The sequence below is a fragment of the Asterias rubens genome, chromosome 18, assembly GCF_902459465.1.
Source record: "Asterias rubens chromosome 18, eAstRub1.3, whole genome shotgun sequence".
NCBI lineage: Eukaryota > Metazoa > Echinodermata > Asteroidea > Forcipulatida > Asteriidae > Asterias > Asterias rubens.
The window spans coordinates 11,201,064-11,222,447 of NC_047079.1; the positions used below are offsets into that span (position 1 = coordinate 11,201,064).

General features: G+C 38.6%; 1 protein-coding gene across 1 annotated transcript in view; it reads left to right on the top strand.

Annotated features, from left to right (window-relative positions):
* The window catches only part of LOC117302667 (high affinity cGMP-specific 3',5'-cyclic phosphodiesterase 9A-like), a 78,281-nt gene that overhangs the window by 11,225 nt on the left and 45,672 nt on the right, over nt 1-21,384 (top strand). Inside the window, exon 2 of the mRNA XM_033786649.1 lies at nt 15,040-15,189. Within this exon, the coding sequence (XP_033642540.1) occupies nt 15,040-15,189 (150 nt within the window). The remainder of the gene's footprint in view (nt 1-15,039; nt 15,190-21,384) is intronic.

Sequence of the window (21,384 nt, forward strand, 5' to 3'; positions counted from 1 at the left end):
AGAGCAAAGTTCAAGACCTGCTCTTTGCTCTCAAGTGCCTTTTGCTCTTTGCTCTTGTGCCTCATGCTCTTTGCCCTTGTGCCTCTTGATTTTTGCCCTTGTGCCTCTTTCTATTTGCTCTTGTGCCTCTTGCTCTGTCCGATTCTGCCTCTCGCTCTTTGCCCTTGTGTCTCTTGCTTTTTGCCTCTTGCTCTGTACCCTTGTGCCTCTTGATCTTTGCCCTTGTGCATCTTGCTCTTTGCTCTCAAGTGCCTTTTGCTCTTTGCTCTTGTGCCTCATGCTCTTTGCCCTTGTGCCTCTTGATTTTTGCCCTTGTGCCTCTTTCTATTTGCTCTTGTGCCTCTTGCTCTGTCCGATTCTGCCTCTCGCTCTTTGCCCTTGTGTCTCTTGCTTTTTGCCTCTGTACCTCTTGCTCTGTACCCTTGTGCCTCTTGATCTTTGCCCTTGTGCATCTTGCTCTTTGCCCTTGTGCCTCTTGCTCTTTGCCCTTTTGCCTCTTGCTCAATTGCATTTGTGCCTCTTGCTCTTTGCTGCAAGTCTACATGACTTTTAACTCTGAATAATATTATTCCAATCATCCCTTAAATATTCCAAAGCTGCAAGATTCTAGACTTTTCTGTTCCACCTTCCCTTAAATATTCCAAAGCCGCAAGATTCTAGACTTTTCTGTTCCACCGTCCCTTAAATATTCCAAAGCTGCAAGATTCTAGACTTTTCTGTTCCACCGTCCCTTAAATCTTCCAAAGCCGCAAGATTCTAGACTTTTCTGACTCATGCCACTGTCCTCATCCTGCATCTGTTGCTTCAAGGTGATCAATTATTTCATCAGCGATCGATTTTACGACAAGACTCTAAGAAAGTGACTTCTCAGCATTATTGCAGAAAGATGATGAGTACTTGATGAAATTTTATTTCCTCGTAGATTGCATTGTTGAGTTTCACAACTCGGCGTCTTTCAATTTTTTTTTTAATAAAGTGAAAATCATTAAAGGTATGACTGCAGTGATCAAAAAAAAATGTATGAATGATTTGTGTAAAGTACCTGTACCGGTTGCTCTACAAGTCATTTTTAAAACCAAATATTTGACAGCGCTGCCAACTTTTGCATGCAATTCGGGAGATGTGTACAGTGGTGTACTACATACCACTCGGAGAGATATGTCGAATTACATGTACATACATCATCACCAAGGCTTTTTGAGGTATGGCGGACGTGATACGCGCACGTCACATGCCGCATGCCACGCTCACCATGTTGGTGGTAATTAGGTTTACGTGTAAACGCCTAAAATGCGCACTTCACTGAATAACATACGTTCTATTTCTACGGTCAATACGCACAAACATTGCGCACAAATTTACCACAACTTTACAGTGTTGTAGCATTGTGTCCGCCATACCTCAAAAAGGCTTATAGGAAACAGCCACTCTTAAAGATTAAAGGACTATAGGTTGGCTGTACATGTTGGGGGTATTTGATGGTTTACATTGTACAGGCAGCCTTCACTACTTTTTCAACATTTAGTTTCTTGTCAAAAAATTTATTTCCATAATGATGATCGCAAGTCCAGACTACATTTAAGCTTAGATTGAATCCCTAATACCCTAGGATCAGTTAAATCCTTGTAGTTAATCCATACTATCGATACACATCTGAACGAAAACTCGTCTGTAGTTACGGGCGTTCACCCAAATGAGCTATCCATGTAAATCTACACTGGAGTGAGCCTCAATCAAACAAACTTTTATCAGACGAGATCGATCGTTAAAATTTTGATGGTCATTCTAAACGATGATTTTACAAGCTCTCTTACCTTGATCCAGCGCATAATGAATAATGTATTTTTGGGGGAAGGCAGTCACCCTCGGGTTTTGGGAAGAAGAATAAATAGCGGTAAAAACGGCTCTGATTTATTCATAATGCGCATAAATTGATAATTCTATCCTGTTTTAGAGTGCAGTTGTTCAACTTAGGGATTTTAATTTTTTTTATTTTTATTTCAGCTTGCCTATTTGTTTATTGGAATTTGCCAAGTTACAATTTTGTTTTAGAGCATGAGAAGAATAAGAGTCCATACTTAACACCATGCTTGAATGAAGACTAGCCCCTGCCCATTTTACATGTTGCACAGCTAGAAGAATAAGAGTCTATATTAAAAACCATGCTCGAATGCAGACTGTACAAAATGTACATTCTCATTTGACACAGTATTGGAAGATTAAGAGTCCATACTTAAAACTGTGCTTGAAAGAAGACTAGCCCCTTACCCATTTGACATGTTGTACAGTATCACAGTCCATACAGACTTTAAAAAAACATGCTAGAATGAAGACTACCCCCTCCCACAGTCTTGTTTAAGAATAATTAAGAGAACATTATTTCAGATGTTTTGCACAGTATCTGAAGAAAACAAATCCGTGCTTACATGTACAATCATGCTTGCATAAAGACTAACCCCTCCCACACATTCTTGTGCAGTGGCAGACGTTAATAAATCTTTACATTTAAGAAAATGCTTGATTGAAGACTACTCCCTGCCATGTAACAGTGTTGAACACTAGCTGAAGAAAATAACAACCCTGACTTAAATCCTTGCTTGAATGAAGACTAAACCCCTCACATTTTCAGTCAGCGATCCCTACACATCATTCACCGTTTGAACGACGACGGTTTGCGTTATAACTGAGACGTTTTCCCAGCTAATGTTCCTGCCGAAGATGCCCCGCCCTGTAAGGCTGAACGAACCCCGCTCAATCAGCTGTCAAAAATCAATTGAATTACCCAGGTCTGTCTAACCAAGCATAGTTCAGCTTTTCCTATGCTGGTTCTGAGCTAATATCCCCTGGAGAGAGGCTCCCATGCAAGATATAATTTCTACATTTTGAAGAACTTAAAAGGGTTTGGGTAGTTTTTGTACGACACAAAACACAATGTTCACAGATTTACACAGTTTAATGATAATGTTGGTAGAAAGCTTAACTTGAAATATTATTTACTGAGGTGCTGTAGTTTTTGATAATTTAGTGAAACAATGTCACAAAAATATATATTTTCTTTTTTGACATTATTTAAGCATTACAACGTATTTACGTGACTCTTCTGAAAACACCACTCTGTAATATTTGCTTTTTTTTTTCTCTCTAAAAGAAATTGACTACTTGAGAAGCTGAAACTTCTACAGGTAAATGATATTATCTTCATTCACAGTGAGTAGGATTCATGTCATGGCCAAAAGAATTGATCTACAAAAGATATCAAGACCCTTTAATAAAGAAGAAAGGTGTTATTCACGAAGGAATGGTTCAGAACCAATCAAGTCGATGTGAAATGTTATCGTGAGTTGGAAGTCGACTTGGGGGTGGGAGGTGGCTCTGTATTGGCAAGTAATCCACTTTAAAGTTGTCATCAGTAAAGTGCTGTGATTTTCAGAGATTTTGTGGAGCATGGATAAGAATTATCTAGCATTTTTCATGTCTGGTTGGTATAAGAAGTAGCTGTTATTTTCCTAAGACATGTAGGATGTAACTCGGACATGTTGCTCTTTGGTCTACTTCTCTATCGCTGAGGATACTGTTTGCAAAGCTCCTCAAAATCAATAACTCCAGGGTTTACAAAAAGTTGGAAATGTCCGACCCTAAAATGCCATCATTTCATTATCTTTGAAAGTGTTGATTCTAGTTTCAGACCAGTTTGTCAGTGACTGGTGATGACTCATGGTCCTGAGTTCTGCCCAAGCCTTTTACAAGTACTCTACTTCCACATTATCATCAGTCTGACATAATATTTAGTTTGTAGTTTGTCATTTCTTACAAACAATAAGCATCAAACATTTTTCCTGTGGACAGTGTCGGCTTCTTCAAAAGTTGAAACTACCCTTAGCTGTCCAATGTTACAATGTTGTCGGATCGCAATGTTTAAAGGCAGTGGACACTATTGGTAAATACTCAAAATAATTATTAGGACAAAACCTTACTTGGTGACGAGTAAAGGGGAGAGGTTGATGGTATAAAACATTGTGAGAAACGGCTCCCTCTGAAGTGACCTAGTTTAGGAGAATGAAGTAGTTTTCCACGAATTTGATTTCGAGACCTCAAGTTTAGAACTTGAGGTCTCGAAATCAAGCATCTGAAAGCACACAACTTTGTGTGACAAGGGTGTTTTTTTCTTTGATAGTTATCTTGCAACTCCGACGACCGATCGAGCACAAATTTTCACAGGTTTGTTATTTTACGCTGATGTTGAGATACACCAAGTGAGAAGACTGGTCTTTGACAATTACCAAAAGTGTACACTGTCTTTAACATTACATGACAGTTTTTATTATGTCAACCGCCATTATTTGTTTTTAATCACACGTTTGCATTACGAAAGTAAACAACTAAAAAGGATTGTTCGCGCCAGCCTTGTCAACAATTTTGTTCTTGGAGACATTTTCGTAGCGCAGCGCTTACTTCTTCAAAGGATCCCATCAGAGATAACGATTCCACGAGTCGAGAATGTCACTCTCTTTTTTTAATTTGCTTGTGGCGTTCGGCAACACTAAGGCACTTAAGAGATTGAGATTTGTTTGCCTGACTGCCCCAGCTATTCAGACAGCTCCGACCGTCCAAAGATATAAATTTTCCTGCGTCTTCAGGTGTGTAAACACTACGCCGATATCTTAGATTTACTTGTAAGTTGTTTGCTTTGATGTAAAATGTTTAGGGCTGATGTAAGACTTTGCGTTGCAGGTTTTTACTTTAAGCCAGCTGGTACACATTCATCAAAGTAATGTGTTACTAAAGAGATGTTTCCCTGGTGTCCTGAAGTATTTAATGGAACGCATCTTGTCCTGACCCCAATGCCTATTTATATTTTTTGCGCTGGAGGGAATTCTGAAATTGCTACCGCAGAAACTAACTCAGAGGTATTGGGAGTACATTAGGTCTTATAGGATTACGAATGCAGTTATTGAAAATATTTAAAAGGTATTCTGATAGATTGCAGTTTTAATTTCATAAGTAAGAATTGAAGTTCTTTGCCCTTGAGAAAGACTTTGCTAGGGGTTGAAATGTGAGGCAATTACTACTGTGCCTTAATACCATAGGTCATGTAAATAGTTGGAAGTAGGCGTGTGATTTGCCAGGATCTTTCCCGATTTCTGGGTTTTCGATTGGTCTCATGGCACCGTCAGATTTTATTGAAAGAGGCAGCAAGCTTGCCATCACAGAGATGCAGGGCTGTATGCTTCGTTTTTGAAAGGGCAAGGGCACCAAGGCATTTTCTCTTTGGCAAGGGCACCCTATGAGGAAATTGTAAATTTCTACTGGAGCATTTCAAGGGCACCAAGGCAATGGCACCAAGGCATTTTCTCTTTGGCAAGGGCACCCTATGAGGAAATTGTAAATTTCTACTGGAGCATTTCAAGGGCACCAAGGCAATGGCAAGGTGCAACAGACGCAATCGCCTCCGTTGCCTCGGTGAAGTATCAGGCTAGGCCTGGAGATGAAAAGACTTGGCCCTCGTTGCAAAACTATATCAGAATACATAAATGTATTTGAAACGATGTAGAGTCTAGAGAGTACTCTGTAGAAACTTTACAACGTACATTGTGCAACTCTATTGTTTTTTATCTGTGAATTTGGTTAGCAGAATATTTTAGTTCATTCCTGAATTCTGATGATTATTCTGGTTCTGGTTTTTCCTTAATTTTTTTAAAAATCCACTTTAAATTTGAAGGAGTTCTGCTTTCGGCACTCCTATAAGAAAAAGTAATTGAGAGGAGAGGAGAGCAATTTGCACTTTTTAAAAGTAATGATCTGTGCCAGTATTTTTATTTTTTCTGGCAACGGGAACCTTGGCAAAAAAATGAAGCATTCATATTTTCAAGCAGATTTTATCCAGCATGCCAGATGAGTCCTGAATTTATGTCACTGTAAATTTTAATGACTGAAATGAAAGTATTCTTCAATTGTGGATTTGTCACAATCAATTCAGCAACTGTCAAAAGTAATTTAAAGCCATTATACACTTTCGGTAAACAGTATTGTCCAAGTCCCACACTTCGTGTATCACAACTTATATATAAAATAACAAACCTGTGAAAATTTAGGCTCAATCGGTCATCGGGAGTCGGGAGAAAATAACGGGTAAACCCACTCCTGTTTTCGCGCGTTTCGCCGTGTCATGACATGTGTTTATAATAAATCCGTAATTCACGCTGTCGAGAATTGATATTGTTTTAATGTTTTCTCAAAAAGTAAAGCATTTCATGGAACAATATTTCAAGAGAAGTCTTTCACCATTACCTTCTGTAAACCCTGTAAATTATTTGTAAATCTGTGAACTTTTTTTTTTTTCTGTACCGAAAGTGTATTTTGGCTTTAATAGCTATTCAAAAGAGTTAAATTTAGAATGAGCAAATATTCAGCCACGGTTATAAACAACTTTTGTGGTTAACTCAATCTCACACGGTGAGAATATCAAATATCAAATTGTAAAATTGATAAAGAAGGTGTTTGGCTTTTGACCCAAAGTTGCATCTTTGCACCGTTCGATTGTAAACAATTCCTGCCGTGACTGCAATTCTCCAAAGCTTCCTCTGTCAGATTAAGGCCAGGCATTTTCATAATTCCCAAACAAACTGCCACCAATTTTCCCGAAGACGATTTCCCAGCCAGTTGAATACAAATAGTTCTGACTATCCACGATTTCTTTGCTAGCTGAGAATAAAGAATAAAGAAGGAGAACAAAAAAGCCAAAGGCTGTAGCATACTTGAGTATTTTTACCATGGGACTTGCAGGTTTATACCTCCAGGGTGTAAAGCCAGCGTTTGTATCAGGTTTCACTGCAGCAAGCTTGTTTACAACTTTAGCTGTTATTTTCTTTCCCTTTTCACTTGTTTTGGCTTAATCTTTCAAAGGTCATATCGGTCGGATTGTTTTCTCTGGGACACATTATCAGTTGTGTTAGTCATATTTTTGTTTCCTTATTTTGAGTCTGGACACGTTCGTTACAATAAACGGCTGCCTCAGATACAACCTAATAGTTCCACTTTTCAGGGCAGTCAGCGAACATTTTATTCTGCTCTTCTTTTCCAGCCAATTAAGATGAATCGCGCAGCTACAAACGGAGCCCTCTATCTCGTGATTGACCTTTAACTGAGAACACCTTGGGATTTTTTGTACTTTCAATTTTGGTGCAGATTTCTGGTTACTTGAGGAAGAAGCCGTTGTGTGAAATCGTCTGATTCCCGGGTGTGTTTTCCACTGGTTGGCATACATAATGTATTTCCATGCGGATAAGCCTGCAGACATGGGATTCCATTGATTCGGAGCCTTGGGCTTGGGATTGAGAACCAATTTCATATCGCAAGCTAAAATATATGTTTGGTAGGTTACGAGGGAAGAATGAAATTTAATGTATAATTTTGTTTATTTCATTACACATGTAATAATAATAATAACAGCATCTATAAAGCGCCATATATAAAAACAATTGCTCAAAGGCACTGTGCACCAAAAAGGCAAAACCACTCAACATTTAGCTTCCAACATTATTACCCCTGGTCACTGGGCCTTAATTCACTCCTTAAACCATCTCAGCTCCCTGGGGGAGTGTACAGCCTGTGCAACATTAATGTGCTACTCGGCTAAATATATCACAAGAACCATCTCTGCCGTCACAGGTACCCATTTACCCCTCACTAGTGTGGAGAGAAACAATTATAGTGAACAGTGTCTTTCTCAGGGACACAAGTGTCACGACCGGGATTCGAACCCACACTCTGCTGAACAGAAGCACCAGAGCTTGAGTTCGGTGCTCTTATCCGCTCAGCCACGACACCCAATGACAAATATCATGCCTTACACATGGTTGTTATACCTCGGTAACAAACTGGTCTAGAACCAATCACGTGACGTGCAACAAAAACGCATGTTACATGGCTCGGGGTTCGAGTAACATGAAAAGTGATACAAACCATTGTACATCACCTTGATCGTTCCTAAATGTTGGACGATTTCCAGCGCTGTGTACGAAACACACTCGCGGGTTCGAGGGAACAGTAAGGAGTTGTTTCTTGTTCTCTGCTTATTAAACAATCATACTCTGTCGAAATAATGTTTGAAGATAACAACTTCGAGAAGAGTAATATTAATGCAAGGTATAACAAAACAATTGTTGCATGCTGTGATTGGGGTCCATGGGTTTTGTACACCCTCGGGGGAAAATGGCACCCTCGGCTTCGCCTCGGGTGCCATTTTCCCCCTCGGGTGTACAAATAATAATAATAATAAGACTTGTAATGCGCACGTATCCACCCTGCTGGGTGTTTAAGGCGCAGTAAAACCAACAACAAACATAACAAAACAAAACAAAAACAAAACAAAGAAAAACAGACACAACAAAAATTAGTCCTTGAAAACCTGTGACATAAGATAAGTTTTGAGAAGAGATTTGAATGTTGTGTTACAAAGACAAGTTCTAAGATTAAGTGGTAGAGAGTTCCAGATGCGTGGCGCAGCTGAAGAAAAAGACCTGTCTCCCCATGAGTGTTGAGACTTGGGTTCAATGAGAAGAAGCATGAAACTTGATCGAAGATTTCTTGATGGAGTGTAAACATGGAGAAGTTCAGAAATATAGAGGGGAGCCTTGCCATTAAGTGCTTTGTGGACAATGAGCATCAGCTTGAAGATGATTCGTTGAGAGATAGGGAGCCAGTGTAGTTGTTTCAGAATGGGGGTGATGGAACAGGATTTCTTAGACATTGTCACAATGCGGGCAGCAGTATTTTGGAGGCGTGGACCCCGTCACAGCGTGCAACACTTGTATAATGTCTACACCATGTACATTGTACATGTTGTTTTCCTTCCTCCATGGTTACTTTCATCTCATGTACACCTTGTCTGCTTTGTGCTTACATACGGGAGTCGAGTTTGGGGGGGGGGGTAATTTGTTGGTTCTATTTTGAGTAACATTCATAATGAGGTGGTCAGTTTGTCATGTACTCAGCTACATGTTATTTACTTTCTGGCATCCATTTACTTTATTTAGTAGATAACTTCTCAGAAAAAAAATCCATTCCTTTCAAGGTATTATCCACTTAGCAATGGAGATAGAAAAGCACAACTGTCAATAGACTTTGGGCCAGTTATATAATCTTTGCCTTGTTTACATAGGCAGGGAAACAGTGTCCCTGATCATTAATTGTTAGCAGTAGAGACCTGTTATGTAAAAAGAGATCAATCAACCCAGATAGCCACTTCGTTAACATTGTTCTTAAGGATAAGTTGTTGTTGTTGTTGATGTTGTTGTTGTTGTTGTTGTTGTTGTTGTTGTTGTTGTTGTTGTTGTTGTTGTTGTTGTTTTGTTGTTTTTTAGATGCTTGCTTGGATTTCTTGAGAAAATCTTTAGAAATCAAAGTGTGGTTTGTGGGTAAATCATGGTTAACCACGTGGTTAAACGACCATGATCAGTTTACTACTGTGCAATTCAGGCACATGTAGCATCACTAGTGATAAAGGTTATCTGTGAGGTCGATGGTTAAACTATACAGGCGGATGTTTATACCACGGTTAACCACAGTTAAACAACCATCATCAGTTTACTACTCTGAATTGCAGGTAGCATCACTAGTGATAAAGGTTATCTGTGAGGTTGATGGTTAAACTATACAGGAGGATGGTTATACCACGGTTAACCACAGTTAAACAACCATCATCAGTTTACTACTCTGAATTGCAGGTAGCATCACTAGTGATAAAGGTTATCTGTGAGGTTGATGGTTAAACTATACAGGAGGATGGTTATACCACGGTTAACAACAGTTAAACAACCATCATCAGTTTACTACTCTGAATTGCAGGTAGCATCACTAGTGATAAAGGTTATCTGTGAGGTTGATGGTTAAACTATACAGGCGGATGTTTATACCACGGTTAACAACAGTTAAACGACCATCATCAGTTTACTACTCTGAATTGCAGGTAGCATCACTAGTGATAAAGGTTATCTGTGAGGTTGATGGTTAAACTATACAGGAGGATTGTTCTACCACGGTTAACCACAGTTAAACATCCATTATCAGTTTACTACTCTGAATTGCAGGTAGCATCACTAGTGATAAAGGTTACCTGTTGCATCAAGTAATTTTATGCAAACCTGTTGCTCTTCAGTGCATCCTGTTTAAATGTTTACCTACTTTGCTTTTATTATTTATCCTGCTAAAAAAAAAAAAAAAAACACAGTCCATTTGCAACCTCACAACTTCAACCGTATTGTTCGCACATTGGAGACTGCTTACGGAATTGCGACATTTCAGGCGGCAATATTTACCAACTTCATCCCTCCCCAAGGAAGGCAATAAAACAAGCCTTCTGTTGACTCAGGACAAAAGGAATAAAAATAACAAAAGAGAATAAATACTGCTCCGCTTGCTAATTTTGAGTCAGTGGGTAGGAGTAGGAGGGTGGGGATGAACTGAGTCTTAGTGTTTTTTATAGGTTAGCGCAAGGGCGCTGAAGAACTCTTCGCGTCATCTATTGAAGTAAAGATCTTCCACTTACAGGTAACATTTCAGTGTGAATGGGTTTGAAGGAATACAAATGAATGCGGGGGTAGTGGATGGATAGTTTGACATGGAATAGAGTCAGTACAATACTCCATTTGTATAAATGTTGATGTTGTTTGAACTACATGTATTTTGCAGGCCGATTTAACCCACGGCACACCCACAGTGCCCTGTGCTTTTGCGGTGTCCCCCTTTGCAAAGTTCCAATACAAATTAGCATTTTCCTCATAGAAGTGCCCCTTATTGAAAAACTCGTTCTGTAAAGTCACTGGACACTATCGGTAATTACTCAAAATAATTATCAGCATAAAACCACACTTGGTAATGAGTAATGGGGAGAGGTTGATAGTATAAAACATTGTGAGGAACGGCTCCCTCTGAAGTGACGTTTTTGAGAAAGAAGACATTTTCCACAAATTTGATTTCTAGACCTCAAGTTTAGAATTTGAGGTCTTGAAATCAAGCATCTAAAAGTACACAACTATGTGTGACAGGGGTGTTTTTTCTTTCATAGTTATCTCGCAACTCCGACCACCAATCAAGCTCAAATTTTCACAAGTTTGTTATTTTATGCATATGTTGAGATACACCAAGTGAGAAGACTGGTCTTTGACAATTACCAATAGTGTCCACTGACTTTAAGATGTATACAAATATTTTTATAGAAAAAATGCTGTTCCCCGTTTAGGATTAAATATTAACGGCAAATTCAACCTTTGGTTTTTTGGAACTGACGACATGCACCAGACCGGACATTTATTAATCCCCCCTCTTTATTTCCTCCCCAGTCATAATTTGTTATCCGTATCAATTCTCAATAAAAGGTTAATGTCTAAACAAATATTAATATTTAGTCTTCGGAAATTATTTGTTAATAAAAGATGTGTGATGGAGTAAGATATGTCCGATGAGGAAAAACTCAATCATTAGAAGAATTGTACAAATATCACTAATGTGTTTTTGTTGGTATGAAATGGCGCAGTATTACCATGATTGATTGTTCCAGGACTAGAGAATGTATTTCCCCCTTGATGAATGGCCTGTGATGATGCAACTTCCAAGCAGTGTATTCAGAGAAAGTTTTTATGGGGGATTAATGAGCATGCTAATTAGTTTTGAGGTTTGTTAATTAATTAAGTAATTAAAATAGTGAAGTATAATGACTTGCAGATGAGTGGAATTAGATATGTTGGTTTAATAAATTATTCATTTGGGGATATAACTGTTATACTACTCTGCAGTGTACAATAAATAATAATAATAATGTAATGCGCACATATCCACCCTGCTGGGTGTTCAAGGCGCAGTAAAACCAAAAACAAAACGAAAACAAAACACAACACAAAGAAAAACAGACACAACAAAATTAGTCATTGAAAACCTGTGACATAAGATAAGATAAACGAACAATATTGTTGATGTGTGGCTGAAGTGTCATCGATGAATCAAAAATAACCCCCAAGTTCCGAGCTTTCAGCGAGGGAGCTATCCGAGCATCACCGATGGAGATGTATGGCACTGAAACCTTAGTTAACTGTTGACGTGACCCAAATAAAAGGAACTCTGTCTTATCATCATTTAATTTCAGGATGTTTTGTTGTGTCCAACGTCGAATCTCTTGGATGCATTTCTCAAGTCTTGCAATAGATGCATTGGCGTTTTCTTGAGAAGATTTAAACGTGATGTATAGCTGAGTGTCGTCTGCGTACACATGGTCATTCAGATTAAATTTGAGGATGATGTCGCGAATCGGTAAAGTGTACAGCGTAAACCACTGCGGGCCGAGTACCGACCCCTGTGGCACAGAGTAGTTCAAAACAACAGGGTCGGATATCGCAGTGCCAATAAATACAATCATGCTGAGTTGTACAAAAATGTACATTTTGATGTATGCAAAATTTAATGTTCACAAAAAAGTATCGTTATCAATGTATATTTGGTTTGCGGTAACTTACACTAGGCGTATTTATCTATTTGCTGGGTAGATTATGTTTCTTTTGAGAACTTGTCTTGCTATTTATTCTACTGCTGCGGAGTAGATTTTTCGGACTTTTTTTTCTTTTTTCCGCGGAGTAGATATACGGAATTTGGGAGACTTCTCAATTCTACCAAAGAACTGTCCTTCTTATTACTACTAGTTGTAACTGGGCAAAAGGTAGAAAATCGGCCGGGTATACTCCAATCACTTATTGTTCCTTCACTAATTTATTTGGGTTTACTCTCTTAATGTTTTGCAATATTTTACTCTTCAGATTGTTCTGTAAGGTCCTTGTATTTTCATTTGTTTGGATTGCTGTTTATTTTCCTGTTGTAAAATTTTTAATAGTTTTGTAATGATTTTGTTACGCGCTTGTGTACATTTTATGGAATGGGCGCAATATTAATGAATAAATTATTATTATTATTATTATTATTATTATTATTATTATTATTATTATTATTATTATTATTATTATTATTATTATTATTATTATTATTATTATTATTATTATTAGTGGATCATGGGACCTCTCGTAATGAATTCACTGTCATTATTGTTATCGTTTTCATGAAGAGACATTTTCATTGCAAACTTGTAATTAATTTGTGCAAATAGTCCATTTATGATAACAGTGATGCAAGTTTCTGCTAAAGCCTTGTTGTTATCCCCACCCCCTCGACAGAATCTCTTCATACACTTTAAATTTAAATATATTAGTCTTTTCAAATATCTGAAAAAGAGAGGTTTTTTTATCTTTCAGACAGATCTGTCTATTTTTGTCATGAATGTCTCTGTATCATTTAACACAACGTGTTCTTTTTGACGATGTAAGAAACTTTTTAAAAAAAATGGACAGCCTCACGTTTCCGAATTCCGATGTATGTGCAAAATAATGAAAACAAAATCCCAAGTAGATGTCTGACTGCTGATGCAAATCAGTCGCTTCCTTCAATATCTTCAAATATCCTGAGCAGAGAATTGCGTCTCCCTTCTTAAGATTTGTGGTACCAAGATTTGCTGTCTCTCTTCTCTTCTACTAAGATCTCAGTCAATAACTGATTCCTCGTTGAGATTGAGGAAGGAGGTAATAACTTTCGTTGTCTCCAGTTACATTTAGGATTCGTTTAAGGACTTGACATGGCATTGTTAATAATATTATTATAAATTCATCAACGGATGGAATGGAGGGAGTTGAATGTTCATTTGATCCAGGGGTTGATTCTTCACAGAGCACTGCATGCCCCCGGTCATTGCCTTTATGCCTCCCTATATTCATCGCCCTGGTGCCCCTGGTGCCCCTGGTCATTGCCTGGACCTAAACCATGGGGTCCAAAGCCTGAAGCCAGTCATAATATTACCTATGTTCAAACAGTGAATGTTTAGTTAGCGGAATTTAGGATGGATTTAGTCAACCTCTGGCTGAAACATCCAGAGAGTTTTGTATGACTCCTTCCCAAACTCGTAGCCATTAATATTGTTTGTTATGACTAAAGCCTGGTCCACTTCCTGCGAATGCGAACGTGATATGAATTTTGACGTCACAAATTCATAACAAATCATTTGCAACAGTTGAAATGTGCTCAACTCCTGCAAAATATTTGCTGCGAAAACGCCAAAATTGGCTTCATATTCGCATTTACAGGAAGTATGAAGCGGGCTTAATGTTGTCTAGGGTTCGCTGATGATATTCTCTTGCCAGAGAGGATGGGGAATTGCTCTGCAGCTTTACAGACGTCCGATCAGGTTTGCCCAGCATTGATTAAGTTTAATGTTCACCACATCATATCGATTCGGAGTTGATTCGATATGCCCTATAGTACGTTATTTTTTATTAAGTAGGCGTCCATCACTAATGATGGACAATGTGGGTGTTTATAGAGGGGTTGGATTGGACATTTTGGATTGATGATAATGTGTGTGTACTCTGCAGAGAGTTCTGCCGAGGATGTTGTCTTGATCTGAAATTTAACCATAGTACAGTATGTGTATAACAGAAAGGAATGTTTTTGTTATGTTAAATGTGGGTTGTTCTGAAGAGGCTGCAGAACAGGTTTTTCTCCTAGCTGCATTGCCTTTCCTACAGTCCACAGTAGTCTAGACAATGTTATTGCAGTAAACAGGAGCAAAATGTTTGATAATTGTTAATTCTGCAGAGACTGTATAGAACTTTTCATTCTGGAGTCCCTTTCTGCAACAATCTGGACATTAAAACAAATAAATGAGATGAAAAGAAAACTAAATATTAAGTTATTGTTTTTCTGATGTACATTCTTTTCTGTTAGACATGTAGTATTCTGTAGAGGCTACAGAATTTGTTTAAAGCTGAAATCGATTTGCTGTCTTGTTCTGCAGCTCATCAAAAAAGGGTGTTCAAATTAAGATTGATTAAAATGGTTGTATTCTGCAGTGACTGCAGAACCCTTCTATTGCACTACACTACAGAACATCATTCTGTTTTCGTCAGCAGTGATTATAACTTTCTTCTTTCATTCTTTGTCATTCTGCAGATTGTTTCCGAGCAGCAGCAGAGGCGGGACCTCATGATATTTTGAAGCTCTACAACATCAAAGGAAACATTGTAAATATATCACAGAAGCTGGATGAGAACACACCAGATACTCCGTATAAACTAGAGGTGGTCGCGTCACATGGCACGGGTGAGTTGTTCAAGATCACCTCAATTTTTTCTTTAAAGACAGTGGACACTATTGGTAATTGTCAACAACCAAACGTCTCACTTGGTGTATCTCAACATATGCACAAAATAACAAACTTGTGGAAATTTGAGCTCAATCAGTCGTCGAAGTTGCAAGATAATAATGAAAGAAAAACACTCTTGTCTACTGAGTACTTTTGAGTACTTTTTTGAGTACTTACCAATAGTGTCGTCCACTGCCTTTAAGAACTGAGTAGGTTTGCGGGTAACATTCACGTGATAAAAATTTCTCTTGGGGACTACCACGGAGTCAGTTCTTAACTTGGTCTCAACGTTTCGAGTAGCTGGAGATGTTTGTGGTTGAGATGTTTTGGTTCTGAGAAGATCCAATGTTTTTTTTTTTGTTTTTTTTTAAACAACATTCTCCTCCCTTTTTCCAAAAACGCAGGATGTTAAACATGCTTTTTTATTTGGCCTAATAATGTCCATACACAGCCGAAACACAGTTGGTCAGATCTGGTCTTATAAAACGCTCCGAGCTGAAAGAAAACATGGTTCGATTTGCCGCAAATGGTTGCAGTTGATTTTATGCACTTTTCGAGGCAATCGCTCCCCTAGTGAGTTGAATGCTGGGTCATTCTGTCCATTAACCCTGTCAGTGCCCAATTCTATTCATTTATTAACAGTGCCCACTATTTCTTTGCATTTTAAGCTAAAAATTCCCATCTTTTGAATACACTTTTAGAAAACATAAATAAAATCAAGCATGTATGACCTTGTCACTGAAAGAGTGAAGCTGTTCTCAAAAAAATTGTTGAGAAATTGTTTTAAGGTTCTAGGAAAATTAACTTCATTCAAGAGGCATACACAAACTCAACTCTGACTTCCCAAACTTCATGCTATTTTTACAAAATGAGCGCAAGAACAGTCCTTGAACTTCGCTCTTAAAGGGGCACAGCAGTTTTCCTCTGGTAAGGGGGCACTTCAATGAGGAAAATGCAAATTTATTTTGAAACCTTGCAAAGGGCAGTAGCGCCAAAGCGCAGGGCACCACTGCACTTTCTATGGGGGTCGGTGGGTTAATTCGAAGCCTTAGTTTGATTATTTCGTTGAAACAGCGCAGCAACAAACAGCATTGGGCTTCTTTCTGACCATTCTGAATAAAAGAGTGGCGACGGGTCATTTAAATGGCCGTTTATAACCGACTGGGTTAAATGCAAATTTATATTGAAACCTTGCGACATTGTGTGAAGGGCACCACAGCGAAGGCACAGGGCACCATGGCAATTGCCTTGGGTGTTGTGGGTTATTTCAAGGCCTGCCATTACAACAACAATAATATGCAGTAACAAAACAACACTTGTTTTCTGCAAATGTTTTCTGGTGTTGTGTTGTTTTCTCGATGACGATTATTTACAAACGTTCGTGTAACTTCAGAAACTCAAAAGACTTTGTTCGCCTCCGACGACGTCAAAGAGGGAATAATCTCAATAGAAATGCTGAGTATTCCCCGATTAATCCTGTCAAAATAAACAACTGGGTTGTTATGACCTTTTTCATGCTCTAAAGCCAAACAATTACTGAACCATAAAATGAGCTGGTAGCAGAAACTTCCCTGCTTGTATACAGAATGTTGGTTCAAACACGTACTTGTCACAAACAGTATGCACAATAAAGTACATCTGTGCCAAGGGGCACTTGGAGAACATACCTTTATATTTTATTGCGCGGGGGGGGGGGGGGGGGAATACACACAAAGTTCAAAGTATGGATGGAAATATTTCAGACTCATCAAAAACGAAAACAATTAACCACAGGCCTTTCAATATCATCTTTTAGATGGCAAGGTCATTTTAATTTTTTTATGCAATGGGTATTTCCATTTGAAAATCTTTAAAGACACTAGACACTATTGGTATTGTCAAAGACCAGTCTTCTCACTTAGTGTATCTCAACATATGCATAAAATAACAAAACTGTGAAAATTTGAGCTCAATTGGTCGTCAAAGTTACGAGATAATAATGAAAGAAAAAACGCCCTTGTCACATGAAGTTGTGTGCTTTGAGATGCTTGATTTTGATACCTCAAATTCTAAATCTGAGGTCTCAAAATCAAATTCGTGGAAAAGTACTTTTTTCTAGAAAACTATGTTACTTCAGAGGGAGCCGTTTCTCACAATGTTTTTTTTTACAATCAACCTCTCCCCATTACTCTTTAATAATTTTGTTTACCTGTGGCCATTGCGTCAGATACAAGCTCACTAATTACGCAAGTTGTAGTTGTGTAAAAAATCAATACTTTGAGTGCTTTGTTAATTACCACTAAAAGAATCACAGGTGTGTAATGTACATGTAGTATACAATTTAAAGCTCGTTACATAATAACAGGTGTTAGGAGCGGAATGAGACTTACCCCCTTTCACTAATTACTATTTACAGTTACGCGTGTTATGCAAATGAGATAAATGGTTACATATAGCGACCATTAAGTACGCTACATACAGTAAGATGTTTTGTGCTACTGTAGTTAAAAGCATTTGCTGTACAATAGAGAAAACAAATTATGTACAATGTAAAAACACATCTACCTGACAGGCCTGCATGGGGGCACCAAGGCATTTTTTACTGTAAAGGGATGAGGAAATTGTAAATTTATACTGAAGCATTTCGAGCGAGGGCACTAAGGCAAATGACCAGGGGGCATGGAGGCAATCATCTTTGTTGCCTCCTATCAGGCCTGCATGTACACGTACATCTCAAATCTCAGTGAAGGATAAAGAAGGACTGCAGTCTCAAGATTCTTTCACTTAGCAATCACTGAACTCTGTTCCACCTTTTTAGACCTGACCAATTGTCACTGGGCCGCCATTCCCCTCCGACAAAATGACAATAACAGACATTCATGAATGAACAGGACAAAAAGAGGACTTTCTCAAAATTGTTCAGGGTTTTCAGTTTTATAAAATGTTATCCATGCCTTCATGACGAACCAGCGTTTCTTTATTTTGCTGCATTTCATATTTGATACATCTCATTATGTAGATTTGAATAATAAATGTTCCGTCAAAACCGAATCGATAGAAAGAAAAGCAGAAGTTATCTGATTGGCATCGCCGGAAGTAAATTGTTATCCTCTCCCCCCCCCCTCCCAAAAAAAAGAAAAGAATCAGCCTGTTTCACAAACCGGAGATTCGCCCGGGAATCCAAGATGTTGGAAATTCAAAGCCTGCCAGGCTACATTTTGTCTATTTTGATTGGAAAGTCTCCCGAAAGCGGAATAAAAATCAATGTCAGTTTTAGATTTTTTTTTTAATTAATAGAAGGAACTGGAGGGGTTGCCTCGGGTTTGTTAAGGAAGACGGAATGACCGTTGCTAATGACCTGGCTAATGTAAACTACAGACATTCAGGTATAGGAAGAGGTTGCTGTCGTCGGTCGTTATTATAAATGATACTTTTTAGATGGTGAGAATCTAGAATTCCTGCTTTAAATTGCTTACCAACAACAAAGGGTGCATTGTAGTTATGCTGGTTAAAAAATTTAATCCCAATCTATCCCACAATGCACCTCATTCAACAGTCTGCGCTTGCGCAATGGTATATGCGAAAAGGTCTATAAAATTGGGCCTAGCGTTTGTCAAAATGCAATGGGGGAAGTTTGGCATTTTGTTGAACCTTGTAATGTTTGAAGCCATTTTATGAATGCATCATGTACCTCCCTCGCCTCCCTGTTTTCCTCAACAATATTCAACATGAGATCAACGTTTTACAACCCTCATAAAGTCTAGCCTTGAGTTTCCAAGGATGGCAAACGTCGGAACTTCGTTAAATCTTGTTTTTCTAACTGTTTTTTTTTGTATATCAACAATCTACCGGGCTTTGCCTTGAAGAATCTTATCCGCAAATCAAAGGGTTTGAACATTTTACGTCTTCAAAGATACGGAATCCTGGAATTCCCTCATAAAGGCTCACCTTGAGTTTCCAAGGATGGAAAACGTCAGAACTTTGTTAAATCTTGTTTTTCTAACTGTTTTTGGATCAACAATCTACCGTGGCTTTGCCTTGAAGAATCTTATCCGCAAATCAATGGATTTGAACATTTACACGTCTTTGAAGATACGGAATCCCGGAGTTTGTTTTCTCCTCCGAGGGCGACGGGGACAAGTCAACCAAACTTCTGACATGTTCGACCTGTGGGGAAAGCATTGGATTTGCCTGAGAGGACTTTGCTGTGTGTAATTAGAGCTCATGATCGGTTTGAAAATGAGATCTACATTGTAATAACAGCTTAGAGAGAAACGGATGACTCTACACCTATCTGTTCATATGCCTTCAAGACTTTGAGATCAGGGTTTGGAAATCATTTTGTGGAAGTCTGGCAGGATTGTAGATGGAACCAATTTGTATTCATTGAGATTTAGAAACAATTTCTTCTTTGAGTCTTTCATGCTTTTTCTTTGAATATTCAATCATCTCAAAGTCTTTCGTCTGAAGATGTCTGAAATCCTTTAAAATACTCTGATAAGATTGGTATGCCTGGCCTCCTGTTAACCACTTCCCTTCAAACGAACACAATTTCACTCGTAACACTCACTCAACGGGCGGTGGTGGATTTGTAAAATGGCATTTGTTTGGTGGTAGTAATGTCCAGGCCTGATACTTCACGGAGGCAACCAAAGAAGGCGATTGCCTCTATGCCCTCTAGTCATTACCTAGGTGCCCTTCAAATGCTCTAGTAGAACTTTACAACTTCCTCATAGGGTGTCCTTTACCAAGGAGAACATGCGCTGGTGCCCTTGCCCTTTCAAAAGCGAAGGATACAGGCCTGCATGTCAACATGGCATATGTCTTGAGGCACTGTGCGGCGTTGCACGTTCACTGGCAACTGTTTCATGGAGTTCCTGGCCATGCAGATTTCAGTGGCCCAAGTTGACCACCAGCCGTTACATAACATTTTTCCAATGGACTTTCAAATGTTTGGACTTTGATAAGATTTGTATGCTTGGTCTCATGCCAAGAGTGTGTAGTTTTGGAGTTACCAAAACCATCAAATTTAAGCAAAACTGTGAATTTGATTCTGAGGGTTGGTGAATAGGGGGGTAATCATCCAAAGTATATTACAACTTAAAGACACTGGACACTATTGGTAACTGTCAAAGACCAGTCTTCCCACTTGGTGTATCTCAACATTATATGCATAAAATAACAAACCTGTGAAAGTTTGGTTGTCGAAGTTGCGAGATAATAATGAAAGAAAAAACACCATTGTCAAACGAAGTTGTGTGCGTTTAGATGGTTGGTTTCGAGACCTCAAATTCTAAATCTGAGGTCTCAAAATCAAATTCGTGGAAAATTACTTTTTTCTCGAAAACTATGTCACTTCAGAGGGAGCTGTTTCTCACATTGTTTATACCATCAACCTCTCCCCATTACTCGTTACCAAGTAAGGTATGCTAATAATTACGAATAGTGTCCACTGCCTTTAAACAAGAGGAGGAATGTCCTGGAAATTTAATCCAACTGTCTTGCGTCACTGCTAGGATTTGTTGAAAAATTCATAGATTCACTTGGAACGTAAGTGCCATGATAGACAAGGCAATTTAGAGGATACCAGTGCAAGGTTGTCTCCAATAATAAGAGATATGGACACAATGACAACTGACAATATGGGAATAGAATTCCACCTCCATGGTTTTATCAAGGTGATCCTTTTGAATCCAGTCTATCTCACTACCTCCGAGTAGCTTTTAATAATTGCCAGGGGATGAAACCCTTTACAAAACAGTCCATCTATTGGTATTAATTCTACATTACAAAGCCACGCAATATTTCCAGCTGGGTATCGTTCAATAAGGAATTCATCCAGATGACCTTAATGTTTTTTTGGACTCGCAATCAATTTTCTATCCGTCTTGCGTCTGAAATTACTTTGGCCTACTACGTACGTAGTACGAACGTCAGGAAAGAATTTTCCTCTGTGACGGTGTTTGAGCAGGAAGATTTATCCACCAGATGTTGGGTTTGGTGTCATGCTTTGCGGGGACTCTTATTTTGTGTAATGGGGCTTAATGTCAAGCCATTCTGTGATCTTATAACTAATTTTCCCTAATCCTGATGCCTTTCATTGACTCTGGGCATCTTTGTTTTAAAGGGCTAGGTTTAGGGTTTAATCAGTTTACCATTTAACCATAAAGAAA